This window comes from Carettochelys insculpta, chromosome 6, assembly GCF_033958435.1.
Source record: "Carettochelys insculpta isolate YL-2023 chromosome 6, ASM3395843v1, whole genome shotgun sequence".
Lineage (NCBI taxonomy): Eukaryota > Metazoa > Chordata > Testudines > Carettochelyidae > Carettochelys > Carettochelys insculpta.
Window position 1 is genome coordinate 109,305,310 of NC_134142.1, and position 20,356 is coordinate 109,325,665.

Consider the following 20,356-nt stretch of genomic DNA (forward strand, 5'->3'; position numbering starts at 1 on the left):
TGCATCTACCAGCCATTTCCAACATCCCATTATCGATCCTCCTTCCCAACTGCAAGATGCTGCCTCCATGGTTTCCACCCTCCATACCTTCCCCCCAAGAACCAGCAGTGCCTCAGATATGCAGACTGTCTTATCTGTACTCCCAGCAATGTCATTCTGTCACAAGAGCATTCTCTGGGCTGCATTAAATGTCCCAGGTGTAGTATAGTCCCTGCTAAACCAAGAAGACTGTGGGTCAGAAGTCATCTGGTGTCCTGTCCTGAGAGGTCTCTTGCTCTAGCCTATGATGATGACTGGATGTGTGCCTACCCCCTCTGTACTTTTTCCTGACTCTGCACAGAGAGCTGGAAGAGCAGACTTTGAAAGAGCCCCCGAAGACCATAAAATCAAATAATGATCAAAGTCAACTGGACAGGTTTACTATAAATAAAGAACAGTAATAGTCCTGGTGGACTCTATGAAGATACTAAGAATACGTGCCCATGACAATGGACTCGACTCAGACAGTAGCATGGGATTTGCCCACTGCCCTTTAGGTTGGGCATGACAGCCTCTCCAGGATACATATTAACACAGAGGTATAAACAAGTTACACATCACTTCTGATGTGTCAGTTTGCCAGCCTCTAACATACCCAGATACCACCCATCCTCTTGCACATGGGGGGGTCTGATCACTATCTAGCATGCTGTTAGTTTTTAGACCCTGTCCTGAACCTAGATTGGTATGTCTGTCATTTGCGGTGAGTGTGTTTGTACCAAGATATAGGTGCCCTGTTTCATAGATATTGTGATTTTGTATGTAATAACACAACCTACTGATATCTGATTGAGACTCCAGTGATCTTACCTCCCAGAGGCCCCAAAAATATATACAGAGCCAGACTGGAAAGATACATAATTAGAGGTATTTATACATGAAAAGGTAGAGCAGCTAATTCCATAATGTTCTTATTTAATTAATTCCAGGTGCTTGGATCTTTACCAGTGCTCTGCGTGTTGGAATAACGTGGCATATAGGGCAAGCAGTCCGAGATAATGCACTGGCAAGTACTTCAGCCAAAGTCAGAGTGATTGCAATAGGAATAACTTCACTGGGAAAAATTCAGCACCGAGAGCTTCTAGACAACATGAAGGTATTTTTCTCATAAGACTTCTAGAATGGGGTAATTTAAATACAATCTGCCTGTCCAAGAATAATTGCTAACAATAGGCATTATATCAATTGACCTGCCCGATATGAAAATACCATGGGGCAAAATGAGAATGAACAGGAAAGATCAGAATGATTTTGCCCTCTGTATACTCCATATAAGATACCACCCATTGCTTAACAAGCAGTGCTGCAAGTATCCAGCAGGTGTCAGGATTATACATTTGATTAGAACAAAGTCCAGGAGAAAAGTCCTGATTTAAGAGCTTGGAAGAACTTTGTTGTACATTGAAAAGCAGTGTTTCTCAACCTAAGTACCCCCAGACTTCTCTTGCATACCCCTACGCACACCATTGGCTGAGAAACATGGTCTGAGGTAATCTGAGACCTTGAAACAAGTGCCATTCAATCTTTCCAAATTACTGTACTCTTTTCAGGAGTCAGATTTGTTTTGCATACCACAAAGTTACACCTCACTTGAAAACTACTTAGGTACAAAAACATCACAGAAAACTACTGTTGAAAACTTGCTGACTTTCTATCATCTTATCATCAGATAAATGAGCTGGAATGGAAATACTGTACTTACATTTCAGTGTAAGGCATATGAAGCAGTTGAAGCAAGTCATTGTCTGAATGAACTTTTACATTGTATTGACTTTACTAGTGTTTTTATATAGCATGTTGCAAAACTAGGCAAATATCTAGATCAGATGATGTCCCCCCAGAAGACTTCAGTGTACCCAAGGGGTACACATACACAAAGGGTGCGTTTACACTAGCCAGCTACTTCGAAGTAGCCAGCACAACATCGAAATAGCACGCGTCGCGTCTACACGTGCCATGTGCTATTTCGACGTTGAAATCAACATTAGGCCGTTAGACATCGAAATAGCTATCTGAAGATGGGAATAGTGCTCTACGTCGACGTTCAACATCAAAGTACAGCGTGTGTAGACGATCCACGTCCCACTACTTCGAAATAGGGGGGTCCTCCATGGCAGCCATCAGCTGAGGGGTTGAGAGACGCTCTGTCCAGCCCCTGCGGGGCTCTATGGTCACCGCGTGCAACAGCCCTTAGCCCAGGGCTTCTGGCTGCTGCTGCTGCAGCTGAGGCTCCATGCTGCATGCACAAGGTCTGCAACCGATTGGCAGCTCTGTGGATCTCGTGCTGTGCAGGGCAAGTGTGTCTGGGAGGGGCCTTTTAAGGCTGCGGCTTGGGGCTTTCCTGGCTCCTTATTTTGACGGGGAGCACTTGTGTGTGTGGATGCTCCACATTTCCTTCTGGGGCGGCTCCTTTCGATGTTCCCCATTGCTACTTCGACGTGGAACATCGACGGCACCAGCCCTGGAGGACGTACAGACAATACGCGTCAAAGTAGTCTATTTCGATGTCCTTACTTCGAAATAGGCTGTTTTGACATAGTGTGCTAGTGTAGACGTAGCCAAATAGTGATTTAGAGGATTCTGCTAATGCTTTTTTCTTATATCAGCTTTTATTTGAGGATCTCAAATTGCTTAGAAAAAAGAAATGCAAGTGTACATGATAGGGAACCTGACCCAGATAGGTTTAAAACCAAAGTTGTCATTAAGTAATCACTCAGTTTCAATGCCCGTGGTTTTGAGTACCCAGTGTGACATACTCTGGATCTGAATTTCAGAACTATCAAGAACACCCTTTGATTTCTGTGCAGTCAATGGGAAATTTGGGTGCAATTGGGGTCAAAGTAATCTCAATAAGAACATATAAAGCCAGTTACCTCTTTTCAAAAAAAATTGGCCCAAGTGACTTGCTCAAGATCATAAAGCGACCCAAAATCAGAGTCCAGAATTTATTGAGGGTTCTAATCCTGCTGTTCTAAACTCACAACCCTGCCTTACATGTTATTGTTTGTGTGTAATTAGAAAGCTTGGTGTTGCACAGGACCCCTTGGCCTAGGATTTGGCCTTTGGCTACTGAAATGTGCTCCTCACCCTCAGCACCCAGTCATACATTTATATGGTACCTCTGCTATGCATGGAACTTTCCAGACACCTAAGATGACACATCCCTAGGCAGAGGATCTTACAATTTGAACATACAAAATGACAGTGGTGGGAAGGAAGAAGGAAAGCAAAATACAAGCAAAATGACTGAGCAGATGAATTGGCTGTAGATGCAGGGGGAGGGGAAAGGGAAGAGTTTTGTGATTGCTTATAAAAAGTCATCCAGTTGTAATATGAGCTAAATTAAAGGTTTATGAATGATGAGAGAAGACAAGAGAGATGAACAATCCTAGTTTGAGCTGCCACTGACAATAGGCCTAAATAATGGACACCAAAAGGAAAGGATTTATTATCAGAATGGGGCAAACTACAGCTTGAACCTCTCTAGTCCAGCACCCTCAGGACCTGACCAGTAACAAATGAGCGAATTTGCCAAACTGTGAAAGGTCAATATTGTCTGACACAGTGGTTCCCAGTCTTTTCAATAGTGTGAACTCCCTATCACCCCCACAAACTATTCATGGACCCCCTCAAAGCCGATTCTAGCTCCTATGTACACTTCATAGGAAACCACAACATAGATTTTGGGACAGCAATTCATAACATTATTGGAAGATATTTAATTTAAAAATAATAATTGATTGTAAATTTGCAATTTATTTAACACTTATTTTCTATGACCTTTTTTTTTTTTTTTAAGTCTCTTTTTTCATGGACACTTTGCAATACCATCGCAGACACCCAGGGGTTAGCGGATCACAGGTTGGGAACCACTGATCTAGCACATTACCAACACTTCCACTGCTTACTGGGTTCTTAGAGAGATTAAACCTGCATTTTTATATTTAAATTGAATGTTACAGAAGGGAGAAAAACATTTCAGAATGTTCCACTTATCTGGGTAGGAGAGAGAGAAAGTGGGAGAAAGAGGAAGGGTTGCGTCCTTTCTCAAAGAAACACACTCAAACAAAAAAAACTTTTTGTAACCCATGCCCCAAATGGTGCTACTCCCAGCTTGAGAAGTGACTGATTTGCAACTGGTTTGGAATGTAGTATCCAAAACAGAGAAAGAAAAAGTACAGAACAAAAACAAATTGAGAAACTGCTACACACCGGCAGTTGGATTTTGGCGATATGCAAAGATTTGTGTAACTTGTAAAATCATACTATAGATACTACTAGCTGAAATAAGTATCTTTGATGCACACCTCCTGAGTAAGGGTATTATGTGGGGAGATAAGAATTGGTTCTTGTACGCACCCTTCTTCCATCTTTTTATATTGTACTGCTTTGACTTTAAACACTACAAGTTTTAAGTTCGATTATTTGGGCTCTTGAACTTTATAGTCTAGTAACACCTAGAAAAGGAGCAGGCAAGATAGGCCCTGGGGGCTGGATCTGCTCCTTCAAGCCTTTTAATCCAGCCTGAGGTAGGCCCCCGAGACTGCAGAGGGGGTGGAGATTCAAGTGCTGCCCTGCTCCCTCAGGAAAGTGACTGATTACAGACCATACATAGTCTTGCCAACAGAGTAATCTTGCATAGCTTAAATTAGCATGCATATATAGTGCACTAAATAAATCGCTGGTGTAAAGGCAGTCCTAATGCTATCAAAGTCAACGTAAATGCCCACAGTTACATGAACAGAGATTTGGTTCTTGTAACTCTTCCATCTCTGTTCCTCCGATCATTAGAGTTTCTGGCCTTTCTGTTTGTCTGAGCTCAAAAAAAACAGATTGCTCAGAGTTCTGAACTGACATCCAAGTCACATGCAAGATACTGGGTGTCAGTCAGTATATTTTGCACAGTGCAAAAGGAAGTCAGAAGACTTCATTTTCTAGCACTACCTAATCTGGTGTCTTTTACAGAGATGCCATTCTCTTTCTACCAACTTTAAGGGGAGACTTTATTGAAAGTGTCTAAATATTTTTCTTCTGTGACAGTGCAAAATCATTAAATCAGACAAAAATATAACATTTTATGAAGATTATTTTCTCTCTTTTCCAGAGTGAAAATATTGTATTCTACAAGTCAGATGATAACAGCCAAGGGCCACTGTATTCCCTCGACAGCAATCACTCCCATTTTATTTTGGTGGATCAGATATATCCAGATGAGCCTGATGGAACTACTAAACTACGGCTCACCTTGGAGAAACACATTTCAGAACAACGCACTGGATATGGAGGTTGGTAGAAGCAAACAAAAGAAATTGATCAGGTCATTAATATGTTATGCAAATTGCAAACTATATCAATATGTATTAAAATGTTAAAGTTTTACATTTGAATAATATGTTTACTTTTGTTCATTCATGCTAAATATCACATAACTCTTTGTTAAGCTAAGGCAGCTTTGGCATTACCAAATACAAAATTGTTCAGAATCAAAATACATTCAATGTCCTACTATATGTATCTTCATAGGCAACTGGTTTGGAATGTAGTATCCAAAACAGAGAAAGAAAAAGTACAGAACAAAAACAAATTGAGAAACTGCTACACACCGGCGGTTGGATTTTGGCGATGTGCAAAGATTTGTGTAACTTGTAAAATCATACTATAGATACTACTAGCTGAAATAAGTATCTTTGATGCACACCTCCTGAGTAAGGGTACTATGTGGGGAGATAAGAATTGGTTCTTGTACGCACCCTTCTTCCATCTTTTTATATTGTACTGCTTTGACTTTAAACACTACAAATTTTAAGTTCGATTATTTGGGCTCTTGAACTTTATAGTCTAGTAACACCTAGAAAAGGAGCAGGCAAGATAGGCCCTGGGGGCTGGATCTGCTCCTTCAAGCCTTTTAATCCAGCCTGAGGTAGGCCCCCGAGACTGCAGAGGGGGTGGAGATTCAAGTGCTGCCCTGCTCCCTCAGGAAATTCTCTCAGCTCCTATTGTCTGGAAACTGGCCAATGGGATCTGAGAAATTGGGCTTCATTGCCCCACCCACAACAAAATCTCTCATCTCCTATTGGCCTGATGCCACCTGATCAATGGGAACAAGAGATTTTGCTGGGGGGTGGGGGCAGTGCAGCATAATTTCTCAGCTCCCATCGATCATCTTTTGGCCAATAGAAGCTGAAAGATTTTACTGGGGGTGGGAGCTGGAAGCCCTCCCATCAGTGTAGAGCCACATGGAAAAACTTTTGGGCTGGAACTGCTGGCAGTCAGGGAAGCTTGCCTGAAAGTGCTGCTGGCCAGGAGCTGCTTAGGTAAACACCTTGCAGCCAGAGTCTTCTTCTAGCACCAAATCCCAACTTCCTCTCATACTCTGCACCCCCTCTTACACTCCTCCACCAGGCCAGAATCCTTTCTTGCACCCAAACACCATCTTGGGACTGCACACCAATGCCCTGCTCCAGGTCAGAACCCTCTCCTTCAGCCCAGCTCCCTCTCAGACCTCCCACTGTCTCCTGCACCCCAGTTCCCTATCCCAAGCTCCCTTCTGCAGCAAACCTCCATCCCAGACCTCTTACCCACTCTATAAAAAGATGCATCCCTTGACCACTTATCAATATCTTGTAGTGGCCTTCACATCAGAAACTATTGCCCATCCCTGACACAGTACTTCCAGATGAAATGAGTGCTCTTTGTGCCAAGCAGTATCCATACATATAGTAAGAGACGGTCCCTGTCCCTAGGAGCCGCCATCCACATAGACAAGACATAAAAGGAACTTTTAATTGTTGGGAAATTGAAGCCAGAAAGAGAGTAAGTAACTGATTCAATATAACACAGAACTGGGCACTGCACCCCCAATTTCTACATCCTAGTCTAACTTCTTAAGCATAAAGCCATCCCTTCTTCCTTGCTCAAAACTGATATGCAAAGAGCTTTAATGAACTGAAAATAAATGTAGATTGGGTGCCCATAAACAACAGCTACAAGAGGGAGACATTCAGCATAGCATACTATCATTTTAGAGCTCCCCCAAACTCATGGATTGCCGGCTCCTGCTCTAGGAGACTTCACACCCATCACAGAATACATGCCTCACTGAAATGCTCTCTCATGGCCACTCATTGAGGGAGAAGTTCAACCCTGTACAGACAGTGCAAGGTCTATGCACCACCTAAAACTACAATAAGCTCTCTCCTATCTGGCATTCTATCATCTGGAACTTTCCAATAACTGGCATTTTAAACATATGCAAATTTTAGTTACATTTTCCATCAGTATAGTATCATGAAAGTAAATGCAAATAAATATAGCAAATGCAGTATAAGTTTACAGTGTACAATACTACTGTTGTTGGTAAATAAAGTACTCTGCATACATTTTGTTTCTTTCTTAATATCTAATCTTGTTTTTCTTTAGCATTACGCATTGAGGTCATATTAATGACCAATCCAGAATACTTGACTATCTGGCAAACTCCCAGTCCCAGGGCTACTGGATATAAAAGAGTTTACTGTACTTAAATTCTTATTTAAAATGGGACTTAAGTGTTACATAGGCCTTATACCAAACATCTGCCTAGAGGGAATTCTACCCACATTGGAAAGTGTTTTCATTTCCCCTTGCTTCTGTGGCTGCAGAGCATAATCTCTTTTCTCACTCTGCCACACAATTATTAAGTAAGCTCTAGCTGCAGACCAGATTCTGCCCTCATTGCCCCTCTCCCTGGATTTGTTGATTGAAAGCTATCATTCTACCATTCCATTCTTCACACTGATGCCAGTACTACTGGATTAGGTGCAGCTATGTATTATATACATGATTGGAAGCCACAATTCTTGCTTATACCAGCAGAGGATTGAGCAACAGTGAATGCAATTATCCAGTTCAAAAGTTACAATTTCTAGCTTTGAAGTGGGCAGTTTGTGATAAGTTCCATGACTTCTTGTATAGAGCCAAATGTAAGGTAAAGATAGATAACAACCCCCTTACTTACATCCTGAAGATTGCAAAGTTGGATGCGACTGACTATAGATGGTGGCAGCCTTGTCATTTATAAATCTGGAAAAGCCAGTGTTGATGGTCTTTCTAGGCAGCCACATGATATTCCAGGAACAGATGAAGGTGTCGTAGAGCAAAGAAAGAATTGTTGAAATGCTCTCTTGAATTCAGTGTGATTCAGATGAGTGGGATGAAGAAATCTACAGAGCAGTTATGAAAGTTCACAGAGTGCTCTGCAGTTCTCATGAGAAAGATTTGAAAACTAAAGAAGATAGATTAGTAAATGTCACTACAAGTTTTGAAGAAACCTTGCCTAGTAATGAAGAAAGCATACCACCAGACTTTCAGGATCCAGATCCTTGGCCAGGAGGAACGAGTGTTAGAGATGCAGTTCCTACTGAGTGGAAAGTCTTACAGCGATGTGGCAAATATGTAACTCATGTGATTCACTTCCTGGAGGCAGGCTATAGACCAACACCGGAGGAGGAGGAGGAATATTAGACTTGGTTATATTTATGGGAATGGCCAAAATTTTTCCTTTCAAATGGGGCCTTATATTGAAAGTCCAATGGAGACATGTACAGAAAGGGAAGCAACCATCTAGCAAGGAGTACTGCAGAAAGGGATATAGGGGTCATAGTGGACCACAAGCTAAAGATGAGTCAACAGTGTGATGCTGTTGCAAAAGAAGCAAACATGATTCTAGGATGCATTAACATGAGTATTATGAGCAAGACACGAGAAGTCATTCTTCCTCTCTACCCAGCACTGATTAGGCCTTAGTTGGAGTACTGCATTTCAGCTGGAAGTTCTATGTCAGGGATGGACAACAGTTTCTGATGTGAGGGACACTACAAGACATTGTAAGTGGTCAAGGGATGCACCTTTTTATAGAGTGGGTAAGGGGTCTGGGTTAGAGGTTTGGTGCAGAAGGGAGCTTGGATAGGGAACTGGGGTGCAGGAGACAGTGGGAGGTCTGAGGAGCTGGGATGAAGGAGAGGGTTCTGACCTGGAGCAGGACATTGGTGTTCAGTTATGGGCACCACATTTCAAGAGGGATGTGGAGAAATTGGAGAAGGTCCAGAGAAGAACAACAAGAATGATTAAACAAAAAAGCTAATTGTCCTGTATATTCACTCCACCTGCTGAGCTGCTCTTTCCCCAGGTCAGCACAGCTGCAGGTAAAATCAATCAGGAGCTGGCTTGATAGCACAGACTGACTAGACAGTGCAGGGAGCAGCATCAGAGGGAGCCAGGGGCCCTGCCACAGAGGTAAGGCAGGGTATGTTGGCAGTAGGGTAGTGTGTTTTGTCCCCTGTCTAAGACTTTAAGGGGGACCTAGTGCCTCAGCAGCTCTGGGCAGCCCCTCTGTAGGGCAGCTGCCCCGTAGCCAGGGTGACCGCTCTGGGGAGGTAGCCCAATCCCCAATGCAGTTCAGCCTCCCATGGTGCCCCCCTGCAGAGCAGCTGCCTCTGCAGGTAGGGGGCCCCCACAGCCATGGAGCTCTCCTGCAGGACAGCAGCCCCATTGCTGGTGCCTGGAGGTGTGGGGCAACCGGGGAGGTCCCTAGTGGGGCAGCAGCCCCATTCCCACTGCCAGAGGTGTGGGGCAGCCAGGAGCTGCAGCCACCCCATGCAGCCAGGAGTGCCCCCCCACCACAGGGTGGCAGCCCCCACTAAAGCCAGGGCGTATCCCTGCAGCATTCCTAGAGCCCAGTGGCCTGGGGCAGCCAGCGAACACCTATCTCCAGCTATAAACTCAGCAGCTGATGGGGAACTGTGAGGGAGGGCTGTACTTCAGCTTTTCTGCAGGCTTCTGTGACAATGGTTAAAATTCATGTCTACAAACATTTCTAAGTTGTTGCATTATTTAGGGCTATGTCTACACTAGAAGCATCTGTCGACAGGGAAATCTCGACGGAATCTGTCAACAGATTGCATCCACACACAACTTGCTCTGCAGACAGAGAACTGCCAGACTGTACTATCCTCTGGTTCCAGAAAGTGGAGTGGCAGCTCTGCAAAGCCCTCTCTGTCGACAAAAGTGTCTACATTGCACTTTTGTTGATGGTATTCTGTCCAGAGATTGTTATGTCTTAAATTTTTGACGGATAATACTGTCGAGGAAAATGCAGAGTTCTGTTGAGAATCTGTCGACAGAATGCTTTAAGTGAGTAGACTTTCCCTGAGTTATGTCAACAGAAAGGGGCACAGTTCTGCCGATAAAACTCGCTAGTGTAGACCCAGCCTTAGAATTTTACAGTTTCTGGTCATCAGGCTAGGCTAAGTTGCATCACATGGTAGACTGGGGTGGGCAATAATCTTTCTTAGGAGACTATGTCAAGATTCTGGTAGTGGCCAAGGGCAGCACTTTTCTATTGAAGAGATGTGAAGTCTGGAACAGAGATTGACTGCAGAAAGGAGCTTGGGGTAGGCTACTAAGGTGCAGCAGAGGGCATGGGGTCTGAGAGGGAGTTTTGCTGGAGGAAGGGGTTGTGACCGGAGGATTGGGCTGGAGGATCTGGGAAGGTGGAGGCATTCTGGAGAGGATTCTGGCCTACAGGAGGGGTATAAGAGCAGGATGCAGGATCTGGGAGGGAGATGTGCCCTGGGCCAGAGCGTGTGGTGACCAAGGGCAGGAAGTTGGGTAGCCAGAGGCAGGCTCTGGTCAGGAGGTACTTACCAAAGCGGCTCCTAGCCCCAGCCCAAACACTGCAGCTGGTTTGGCTAGGGACAGAGGCAGTGCGTGAGGCCCCTCTCTCTTCCCCCACTGCCTCACATAAGGGGTGTGAGATGCCTAGGAGGCCAGCCATTTTGAGCAACCCCAGGCTTCAGGAGGCAGAGAAGGTGCCTCAGGGTCCCAATGGGGCAAGCCAGAGGTGTGGTGGGCCATATCTGGCCCATGGGCTGTATCTTGCCTGCCCCTGTCATAGGCTGATGTGAAGCAACTTAACAGACTATTTTGGGGGTGGGGAGGGAAATAAATGTATGGTAGATTCCAGCTCAGATCTGGATCCTCTGTCCTTAACAGAATTACATAGTCATCTCTTTCATATCACTTTCCCATTTATCCTCCCTTTTCCTAAACTCTTGATCAGTTCATTTTTCTGCATTAGTCCCAGATCCTGTAAACACATATATTAACATGATTAACTTGATGTATGTGAGCTATCCTGTGTTATGGCTCCACATGAGGAGAGAGGGTCAAAATTTCAACTTTTCAATGAAAAAATTTTGTCAAGAATTCCATGTTTTTATCAACAATACCATTCATTGAAGCTTTTCCATGGGCAAAAGGTTTTGTTGAAAGTCTGAAGTAAAAATATTCAAAAATTAAAAGCAAAAAACCAGCTCTATGCATCAGTAATGGTAAGTGTGTGCCTAGACATACTGAGGAATCTGCCTACCTAGAGGTCACATCAGGACTGGTGGAGCCATCCCAACATCAGCGCAGAGACTATGGATCAGAAAGCTAGAGAGGATCACCCGAAGCCCACGTGAAGCATTCATGATCCTATCCTCAGTGAAGGAACAGCTGCCTCCATCCCATTTTTCTAGCGTCTAGGAATTTAACAGCTTTTCAAGTCAGCCAATAGTTAGAGGCTAATTGCTGTGTGTTTTCTAATTGTATTTGAACCTATCATTCCAAGACTTTCCCAGGATCTAGTCATTCATTCTTGATACTTACATGATACCCATCCCTGTGGTATCTAAGCGGCTCACAATCGTTAATGTATTTATCCTCACAACATGCCTGTGAGGTAAACAATGCCATTATTCCTATTTTAAAAGATACGTGCCCAAAGAGAGGACGCATTACCCAACATCGCACAGGAAGTCTGTGGCAGAGCAAGGAATTGACATTTTTTCTCACGTTAGCATGCTAACCATAGCACTTCCTTCTCATGGCCTTTGGTATCAACCATTTTATTGCCTACATTCTCAGAATCTATTGTTCTTGTTTCAGTCTATGGACCATGCAGTGGGACAATGCTCTCCAGAAGATGGCAGCAACACAACATTGTTATGAATTTAAACATTTTTTGTCATGTATTTCCAGGAACAGGTAGCATTGAAATTCCTGTGCTTTGTTTACTCATAAATGGAGGACCAAAAACACTTGAGGTAAGAGGCAACTTCTGATGTTTAAAAATTCATGAAAACAAAAATACCAAGGAGGTAACAAACCCTTGTTTTCTAATAGTCAATTATTATACAAATACTTGGCAGAAAATTTTGCAAATACAAATCTGAATGGTAAGATATTACGCAAACTATGTAACTTAATTTTTAGTACTGAAAAAAGTTAAATTCAATTTCTATTTATTAACTTAATCAGTATATACACCTTACCTGCACAAATACTGCAATCTGGGCAAATTCAACCGAAGTACTGCTTAGTTTTAAAGGTGTCAGCAGATCATTTCAGTTTCCTATAGGACTACGTGTCAAGCTAACTCTGTAGAAAGTGAGCAGTGGAACTCTGAAAAAGAAATGGTGAATTAGAAACACTAGCCATTACTTACAGAGGAAGTACAGAATAACCTAGTAGATGGGCACTGGCACTATGGAAGCGTGGAGTATTGTCACATCCCTTGCCTTGAATTGGTTTCCAATTTATAGGGTTTACAGTTTGGTTCAATGGCTCTCAGCATCATCACACATTGATCCAGCACCCTGGTAGCCAGCCAGCTGTTCCTGGCAGCAATCAGGCATTGCATTTTCAGTACTGCCTCTCAGAACTCAGGGAAACACAATGACAGGTTTGCTGTATATGCCAGTCTGATAGCATATTTCCATCAGACAGACAGATCTTCACTTTATGGAGCAGTGTCTCTGTGAAGTACATTGCCAACTCTGACTCAGCAGCATTTGTAGATTGACATGAAGAGTCAGTTTTGATCTTTTCCCCAGCAGCTCTAGCCATAATGTTAGGAAAAAAGGCTCTAGCGGGGTGACATCTTTTTCTTCAACTTTCATTTCATCTCCTCTGGCTTCCTGCATGACAGACCATAGAATTTCACCCAGTGATTCACACTGAGCACAGCAGCTTGTGTGTCTCACTTTAATAAGACAGCCAACGTTGATTTAAAGATTCCATTCCAAGTGATGAGGGATTTACCAGACACCTTAGGAATCTGGTGCAGTGATGAATGACTTCCACTGTTCTTTAACAGGGAGGGGAAGGGTGGAGCGGGGTTTTGTTTTGTTTCCTATTTGAACTTTTCTAGCTCCAGCTTCCAGCCACTGGATTTTGTGAAGCCTTTATCTGCTAGATAAACAGACAGTAAACCTCTGATTTACCTGTAGGTTGCATTTCCTGGCAGCCATGTGTAAAGTCGAATTTTGCACAAGTCAGGGAAGCTGGGAAACCAGGTAGCAGCCTGGCTCCTGCCTCCTGCAAGCTGAGGGGAGCCAGGCTGCTCCCTGGTTCCCAACTTCCTGCTACTCACGATTTCAACTTGTGTTAATCTAAGTAACGCGCAAGTCAAAATCGCACAAATAGGGATTTCCCATACCCTGAACTTAAATATCCGAGACCTTTATTCTGTATAGACTGTGATCGAGTCACCTCTTAACCTTCTACTTTATAAGCTAAATATGTCAGCAATTCATGCCTGGTTGGTGTTGAACACCTTGCCATACAAACAGAATGTGCAGTTAACCTCAGCTGGATTTCTATGCCTCACTGAGGCATTCCCATGCCACACATCATATTTTTGTTGCTAATTCTTGCCCCAAGATTCAAAAGGGGGGCGGATTTCACACCCAGCTACCAGAGACAGATGATTTTTTTTTTTAACTTTGACTCTCCGAATCAGGTTGCTCAGCTAGTTGAGAAGGCAACAGTGGAACAAGGTATAGTTAAGTGGCTATCTGCAAGCCATCCATTTACAGACATCAGTATGGTGGTGATCCCAAATATTCTTAATGAGGCTGAATGGAGTATGGGGTGAATCAGGTCCAGGTATTCAATCACATCCCTAGTTGCAAGGCATTAGTATATGACTGGATTTTGTCTGTCCATGACTGCATTCTAAAACATATTTTTAAAACCACAGAGAATTTGCAGGGGCTTGGAAAACTCTGCTCCCTGGCTTATCTTAGCAGGCTCTGGAGGTATAGCTGACATCTTAGCTGCAGTAGTGAATGAGCCACATCTTATTGTGCCGCAAGTTGTTGAAAAGCAACTTAAAGAGAAGTTTCCTACAGAAGCCTTTTTATGGAAAGACATAGTCCATTGGACCGCAACTGTAAGTTAACTGGTTTAATCTGTTAATGTATCACACAAACCAATTCAGATATAATTTCTACTTTATGTGCTTCATCTGGTACCCACTACCCATATTCAGAATTGTTGGGAGGCTGCTGAAAAATATGCTAGAGATATAAATGCTCAGATTTATTGCATGAGAGATCAGACTCAGGCATTCGGTTCAGAGTATATGTATTTTGGCTTAAGTAATTCAGTCGAACACTTGGGGCTCCATCCTCCGCTAAATAGTTTCCATAAGTAACAGCCAGTGCACAGGAATCCCACAGTCCTCCTGGAGGACATGACACGTGAGTCAAGCTGTGCAGCTGCAACCGTTCTGCAGCTGTGGAAGATGAGACCCAATTCATGACCTGCAGCTGCTGAATGGAAGCCTGATTCTGGATGAGTGTGAATAGACCATTGCTTCTTGCCAGTCCTTTTCACTCTCACCATCAGCATTCATTCCCAATGGCAACAATAAACATTACTCTTAAATAAATAAATAAACTAACACCCCTCCCCCCCAGCCAGACATATAAATTCATGGATGAAAGGGACGATTTCCCTGTTCTGCTTGTAGGGACTGTGTGCTTTGCAATCAAGACATGGGGGACATTGAGCAGCTCAGTGTTTTGTTCCAAATAAACCAGTAGGTATATCAATAAACTGACACTGACCTAGCACCTTCAAATCACTTCCTCGACTGTAATCCACAGTTTTAAAGTTCCACACCTCTGTCAGGGGAACCTCACTAGCAGATGCACGCAGTACTGTGATGTCTCAAAGTCTCAGTAGCATCACTGTGGGGTGGTACTCAAGAGGTAGAGAAGCTCGAGGGAAGAGAAAAAGAAAACATTTGTAGACCCGCCAACTGCATATCAGCATTGATGGCTTACACAAAGCAATTTTAGAAATCATGTCCTTAAAGAGAGGAAAGCACTAATGGGAAGAAAGAGGGTGGGTCATGGAATGGGAGAGCGGAATGGTTCAACCCACTGCATTAAATGTGTTATCTACAGAACAGCTATTATTCGTCAAGTCTAGGAGAGAAGAACAGACTTGTACTTAACTGCCCTGGGAATCCAAGCTGGGAACAGAAACAAGTTTCATGTCACAGACTTGCTGTGAAAGTGTTTCAGGGAGAACACTTGTTCTCTTTGTGCCTCAAGTCCCACGCCACCCCCATCTGTAAAACAGGGCTAATGTTTCTCCCTTCTTCTATACACTCTGCCTTGTCTATTTAAGATGGAAGCTCTGTGTGGCAAGAACTCTCCCATCCTACATATATCATCTCTGCTGGGGTTCTAGGCCTAACTGTAGTATCAGTATTGTTAGGATGATGAATAAAACAATTTGTTTCAACCTCGTAGATTCAGAATATTGTCTCCCAGCAGCATCTTTTAACAGTGCACAATTTTGAGCAAGAAGGTTCAGATGAATTAGACACAGTCATATTGAAAGCTTTGGTTAAAGGTAAGACTCTCTTTTGGGTGGTCTTTACAGTGCTAGATACATTATACCCATTATGTATGAGATTTTCCCACATTTTTTCTAACCTGAGATTATTTGCACGATAATTTACAGTGTTCATTCCCAAGAGTTAAGTGTTCCTATATTACTGCTCCACTAAGTACAATTTGTACATGGTAAGAGATCGGCGAGACTATGGGGTTTAGTCAAGGGCCATTTACTCTCTCGTAACACAAGAACTCTGAGTCACCAAATGACATTAATAGGCATCAGGTTTAAGACAAACAAAAGGAAGTGTTTTTCCCACTTCATGTCGTCAGCCTATGGAACTCTCTGCCAGAGGACGTTGTGAAGGCCAAGACTACATAACAGGGTTCAAAACAGAACTAGATATAATCATAGAGATTAGAACAGAAAACCAGTCCAGTAGCACTTTAAAGACTTGCAAAATAATTTATTAGGTGATGATTTTATTCTTTTATTAAATGATTTATTATTTTATTAAATGATTTAGTTAGCCTTTAAAGTGCTACTGGACTGCTTTTTTTGTTTTGATAGTATACAGACTAGCACAGCTATCTCTCTTTTACTATTTATAGAGATTAGGTCCATCAGTGTCAGGGATGGTGTCCCTAGCCTCTGTTTGCCAGAAACTAGGAATGAGTGATAGGGAATGGAGCACTTGATGATTTGGTCTGACTCAGTATGGTCATTATTTTGTTGTTAAGTTACAAGAAGCCTTAATAAGGGGCATTTCAGGTGGTACTGGCCTGGGAACAGACCCAAGACCAACCTGAGCCTCACAACTGGTTCTCCAGTGGAAAAGTAAATTAGTCTGCACCACCACCATCCTTTCCAAGGCACAATTTACCAGTTCCCCCTCCTCACCTGCTGAGAAACTCTGGCTGGTACATGGCAGGCAATTGAGTCAATGCTAGGGTGACCATGCTTTCGTGAAATAAAAATGCGACATCCCAAGGCAACTGGCCCAATGCCCTTCCTCTACACACCCATGTGGGCCAGGCTTATGCTCCTCCTTCAGGACCAGACTGAGGCCTCCTCCAGCTGTCCATAAGGCACAGCCTAACCCGCTCACAGCCCCGTGCATAGTGCCAGCCAGACCCAAGATGCTCACCTGAGCTTGGCATCCTGCATAGACCTGTGTTGCTGCTCTCCCACCCCCACGTGTCTTCATGGCCAACTGGAGGGTCAGAGCCCCTTATTTTGGCAAAACAATATTTGTCCAGTTTGCTTTTGCCAACCAAGGATCAATCGGCAAGAACAAATGAGACAAAGGTCCTGTTTTATCACCCAAGTCAGGACAGGCATTAACAAAAAGGACTGTCCTGGCCAAAATAGAACAATAGGCCTCCTAGCCAAGGGCTCTACCCACTCTCAGCCCATCTCAAGGGGCATTGACAGCTCAGTCAAGGATGCTTCCTGCCCCCCCGCCGTTGGGCAAGCCATGATACAGATCATCTACACACCTGTCCCCCTTTGCATTAGCACATAAAGCAAGCCCTGGTGTCATCCTAAATCAGCTATAACATTTAGTCTGAGAAAGCCTTCCTACAAAGTCTAAGTAATAAGCAGGATATTCTGCCTGCGGGTTGAACTGTACATACACCCCAAAGCAAGGATGTAGTTTTCACACTGATGTTCAACCTGATAAAAACCACAATGCAAAAAACACCCTTGTAAGAGTCCATTGTCCTGATTCAGAACCAAAGAAAATCAGCCTTCCAATAAGGAAACAGTTAAATAACGTCAGTGTGAAAATCCAATAGCACAAATAGACTTCCTCAAGGTAAAGCGTGTTCAAATTTCACATTCAGGACTTGGGTTCTGTATTTAGAAAAATATTATTTTCACTAACTCAGACCAGTAGTGAATTGGTGACAATGGCAAAGGAAATAGAGAACTTATGTCAAGTTTATCGTATTCTTGAAGATGGGAAGAAGCAAACTGTTTTCCTTGATCAGTGTTCCTATTTGATGTACGCTCTGCTACTTGCTTGTAGATGATGCAAGAGGGATCATTGGGCATAAGTTTTATCAGGTGACACTAGATGTTATGGAATTTTTTAAGTAATGCTCACTATCGTACCGTAGTATATTATCTGCTCTGTTGGTGCTCTTTGTATCTCCTAGAAATAATAGGTTATAGAGGAATTGAAACGTGTTGGAGATTTTCTATTCTGATTAAAGACATTTTAAGAAACGACACATCAAACTCATTGTCCATAGAGATGCTCCTGGTTTTACTATAGGAAGGCTGCACTCTCTCTTCTGAAAGAATTCTGTAATAGAATTGCCAGACATTTTGCTTTCTCTTGGATCATTCCAGTTTCAATGTGTTTGGAGGGCAGGGGAGAGAGGAGAGAGTTAAGATTTTATTGTGTGTGTATATAATCTCCCAAATTCATTTCCTGAAGAACTGGATTCAGTTCAAAAGCCCCAGAAAATGTGAATGAGAGAACAACATTCTAAATAGGAGATAGCTGTAGACTTTCAGACCACTGTTTGTCAAATAAGGGGGCGGGGAAAGAGGGATTTCCAAGAAATTAACCCACAAACCTGAGAAAACTGAACAAGAGGTCTCATTGTATTGGACAAGTCATACTGATTAAACTTACATAACATCCAGTTTACATTCAACATGATGATGCTATACTATTCATGTTTCCTGATTCTGGCAGCCTGTAAAAGCCATAGTCAGGAAGCCCAGGAATACCTGGATGAACTGAAACTGGCAGTGGCATGGAATAGAGTGGACATAGCTAAAAGCGAAATATTCAATGGAGATGTGGAATGGAAGGTACCAGATTTTACTTGCTTAGATTGTAGTTATATTTATCCTGCTGTTAACTGACAAGCTTTTCAAGTAGCTTGTGAAATGTACCAAATCAGTAATACTGGAAACTGCTGCCCTCTTTCATCCACCATGAAAGCTTATAAAGTGGCACGTTGCCCTCACATGGACTCTGTCTTTCTTGACCACAAAAGATTATGTCTAAAGAGCCAAGAATAGCTCAGCTGCCAAACCCTACTGTCCTTGGCCTCCACGCCAAAATGGATCTTGTACAGCCTTTGGGGTAGGCCTGCCAACAGGGGGACTAAGGAGGCAATTGCTGCAGGTCCCGGTGATGCAAAGGGGCTTGGAGCTCCCAGCTGATGCTACTACTGTGGCAGGTGTGGCAGCTGGAGCCCTGGGCCCCTTTGAATTTCCAGCAGAGCTCTGTTCCACATGGCTCTGAGAAGTTGGGTGGGCATGAGGTGCCATGGTCTGAGCAGTGCTAAGGGATGATTGTCCTAAGCCCCACCCCTTCTGGGACATGGAGCCCAGTCCCTCCCCATCCCCTACACCTTGATCGAGGGTCAGTGGTGGCTGTTAGCTCTGTTGCCTTGGGTCATCCTTTGGTTTTGTATTTGGTTTTATATTTGAACAGCAACAGCACAATGGAGTCCTGTTCCATAACTGACGGCTCTCCCGCACTGGCACAGTACAAGTGCACATACCAGAGTAACAGGGTGCTAGCTGTGCTTGGGTTTTCTATTACGCACCTCCATGTGCTGAAAGACTGCATATGAGGCCATTCTTTCATTTCACATCAATCCTCTCTCCCCAACCCAGAATCTGCCAGATGGTGGCAAAATTCAATGATTATTGATTTGGTCGAGATTTAAACAGTGGGTGAAAGTCTAATGTCCCCACACCAGTCTTTGTACCCTCCAGCAATACCTGTAAAATATAAATATTCCCTATTGTTTTTCATGGAAATCTAGTCCTGTGACCTGGAAGAAGTGATGATGGATGCTCTGGTGAACGACAAGCCAGAATTTGTCAAATTATTTGTCGACAATGGGGCCAACATGTACAACTTCCTGACATACAGCCGGCTTCAGAGACTCTACTGCTCCATTTCTCAGAAATGCCTCCTCTATGCACTCCTACTGAAGAAACATGAGGAAAGCAAGCTGACCCTAGCAGGGATCTCTGGTCAACAACATAAGGAAGTGATAGACATCTGCCCGCTCTTTACCCTCCATGAAGTTTCTAGAGTTCTGAAGGATTTTCTTCATGATGCATGTAAAGGTTTCTATCAAGAGGTCAAGCCAGGAAGCAAGAAGAAATCTGTGAGTTACTGTTAAGATTCACAGATTAAACTCCTGCTCTCCCTGTTTTTGGACTTTATTTAGCACTGTCCCTCATTCTGAAAATATGGGTAGGGCAGAGAACTGGAGAAATTTGACAATTCTCTCATGTTTTTCAACCAGCTATAAAATTGAAAAATCAAAACATTTTAACCAAATTTTTGAACAAAACTGTGAGGGATTTCTTTTGAAGCATTTTGCCATTCCTCTTTATGCTCCCGCCTCTCCCACTCACCAGCTCTAGGTATTGTATCTTGAATTACATTGAAGTGTGGGGGTGAATTCAGAAAAGGGAATAGCGAGAATAAAAAACAAGCCCATGACCAGTGATTCAGGTTTCTCTGCAATTCTTTAGAACTCAGATCTCTAAACTACACATTTTAGCAGAATTTCAAGTCAATATGCCAACATCTTCCCAGTTCTTTTATGGATCAGGG

At 43.2% G+C, this 20,356-nt stretch overlaps 1 protein-coding gene across 1 annotated transcript in view; it reads left to right on the top strand.

The window, feature by feature from the left end:
- Positions 1 to 20,356, top strand: part of TRPM5 (transient receptor potential cation channel subfamily M member 5) — a 64,678-nt gene that overhangs the window by 15,390 nt on the left and 28,932 nt on the right. Inside the window, exons 5-11 of the mRNA XM_074998545.1 lie at positions 969 to 1,135; positions 5,144 to 5,324; positions 12,100 to 12,164; positions 14,102 to 14,293; positions 15,666 to 15,768; positions 18,464 to 18,582; positions 19,551 to 19,901. Coding sequence (XP_074854646.1) covers positions 969 to 1,135; positions 5,144 to 5,324; positions 12,100 to 12,164; positions 14,102 to 14,293; positions 15,666 to 15,768; positions 18,464 to 18,582; positions 19,551 to 19,901 — 1,178 coding nt within the window. The remainder of the gene's footprint in view (positions 1 to 968; positions 1,136 to 5,143; positions 5,325 to 12,099; positions 12,165 to 14,101; positions 14,294 to 15,665; positions 15,769 to 18,463; positions 18,583 to 19,550; positions 19,902 to 20,356) is intronic.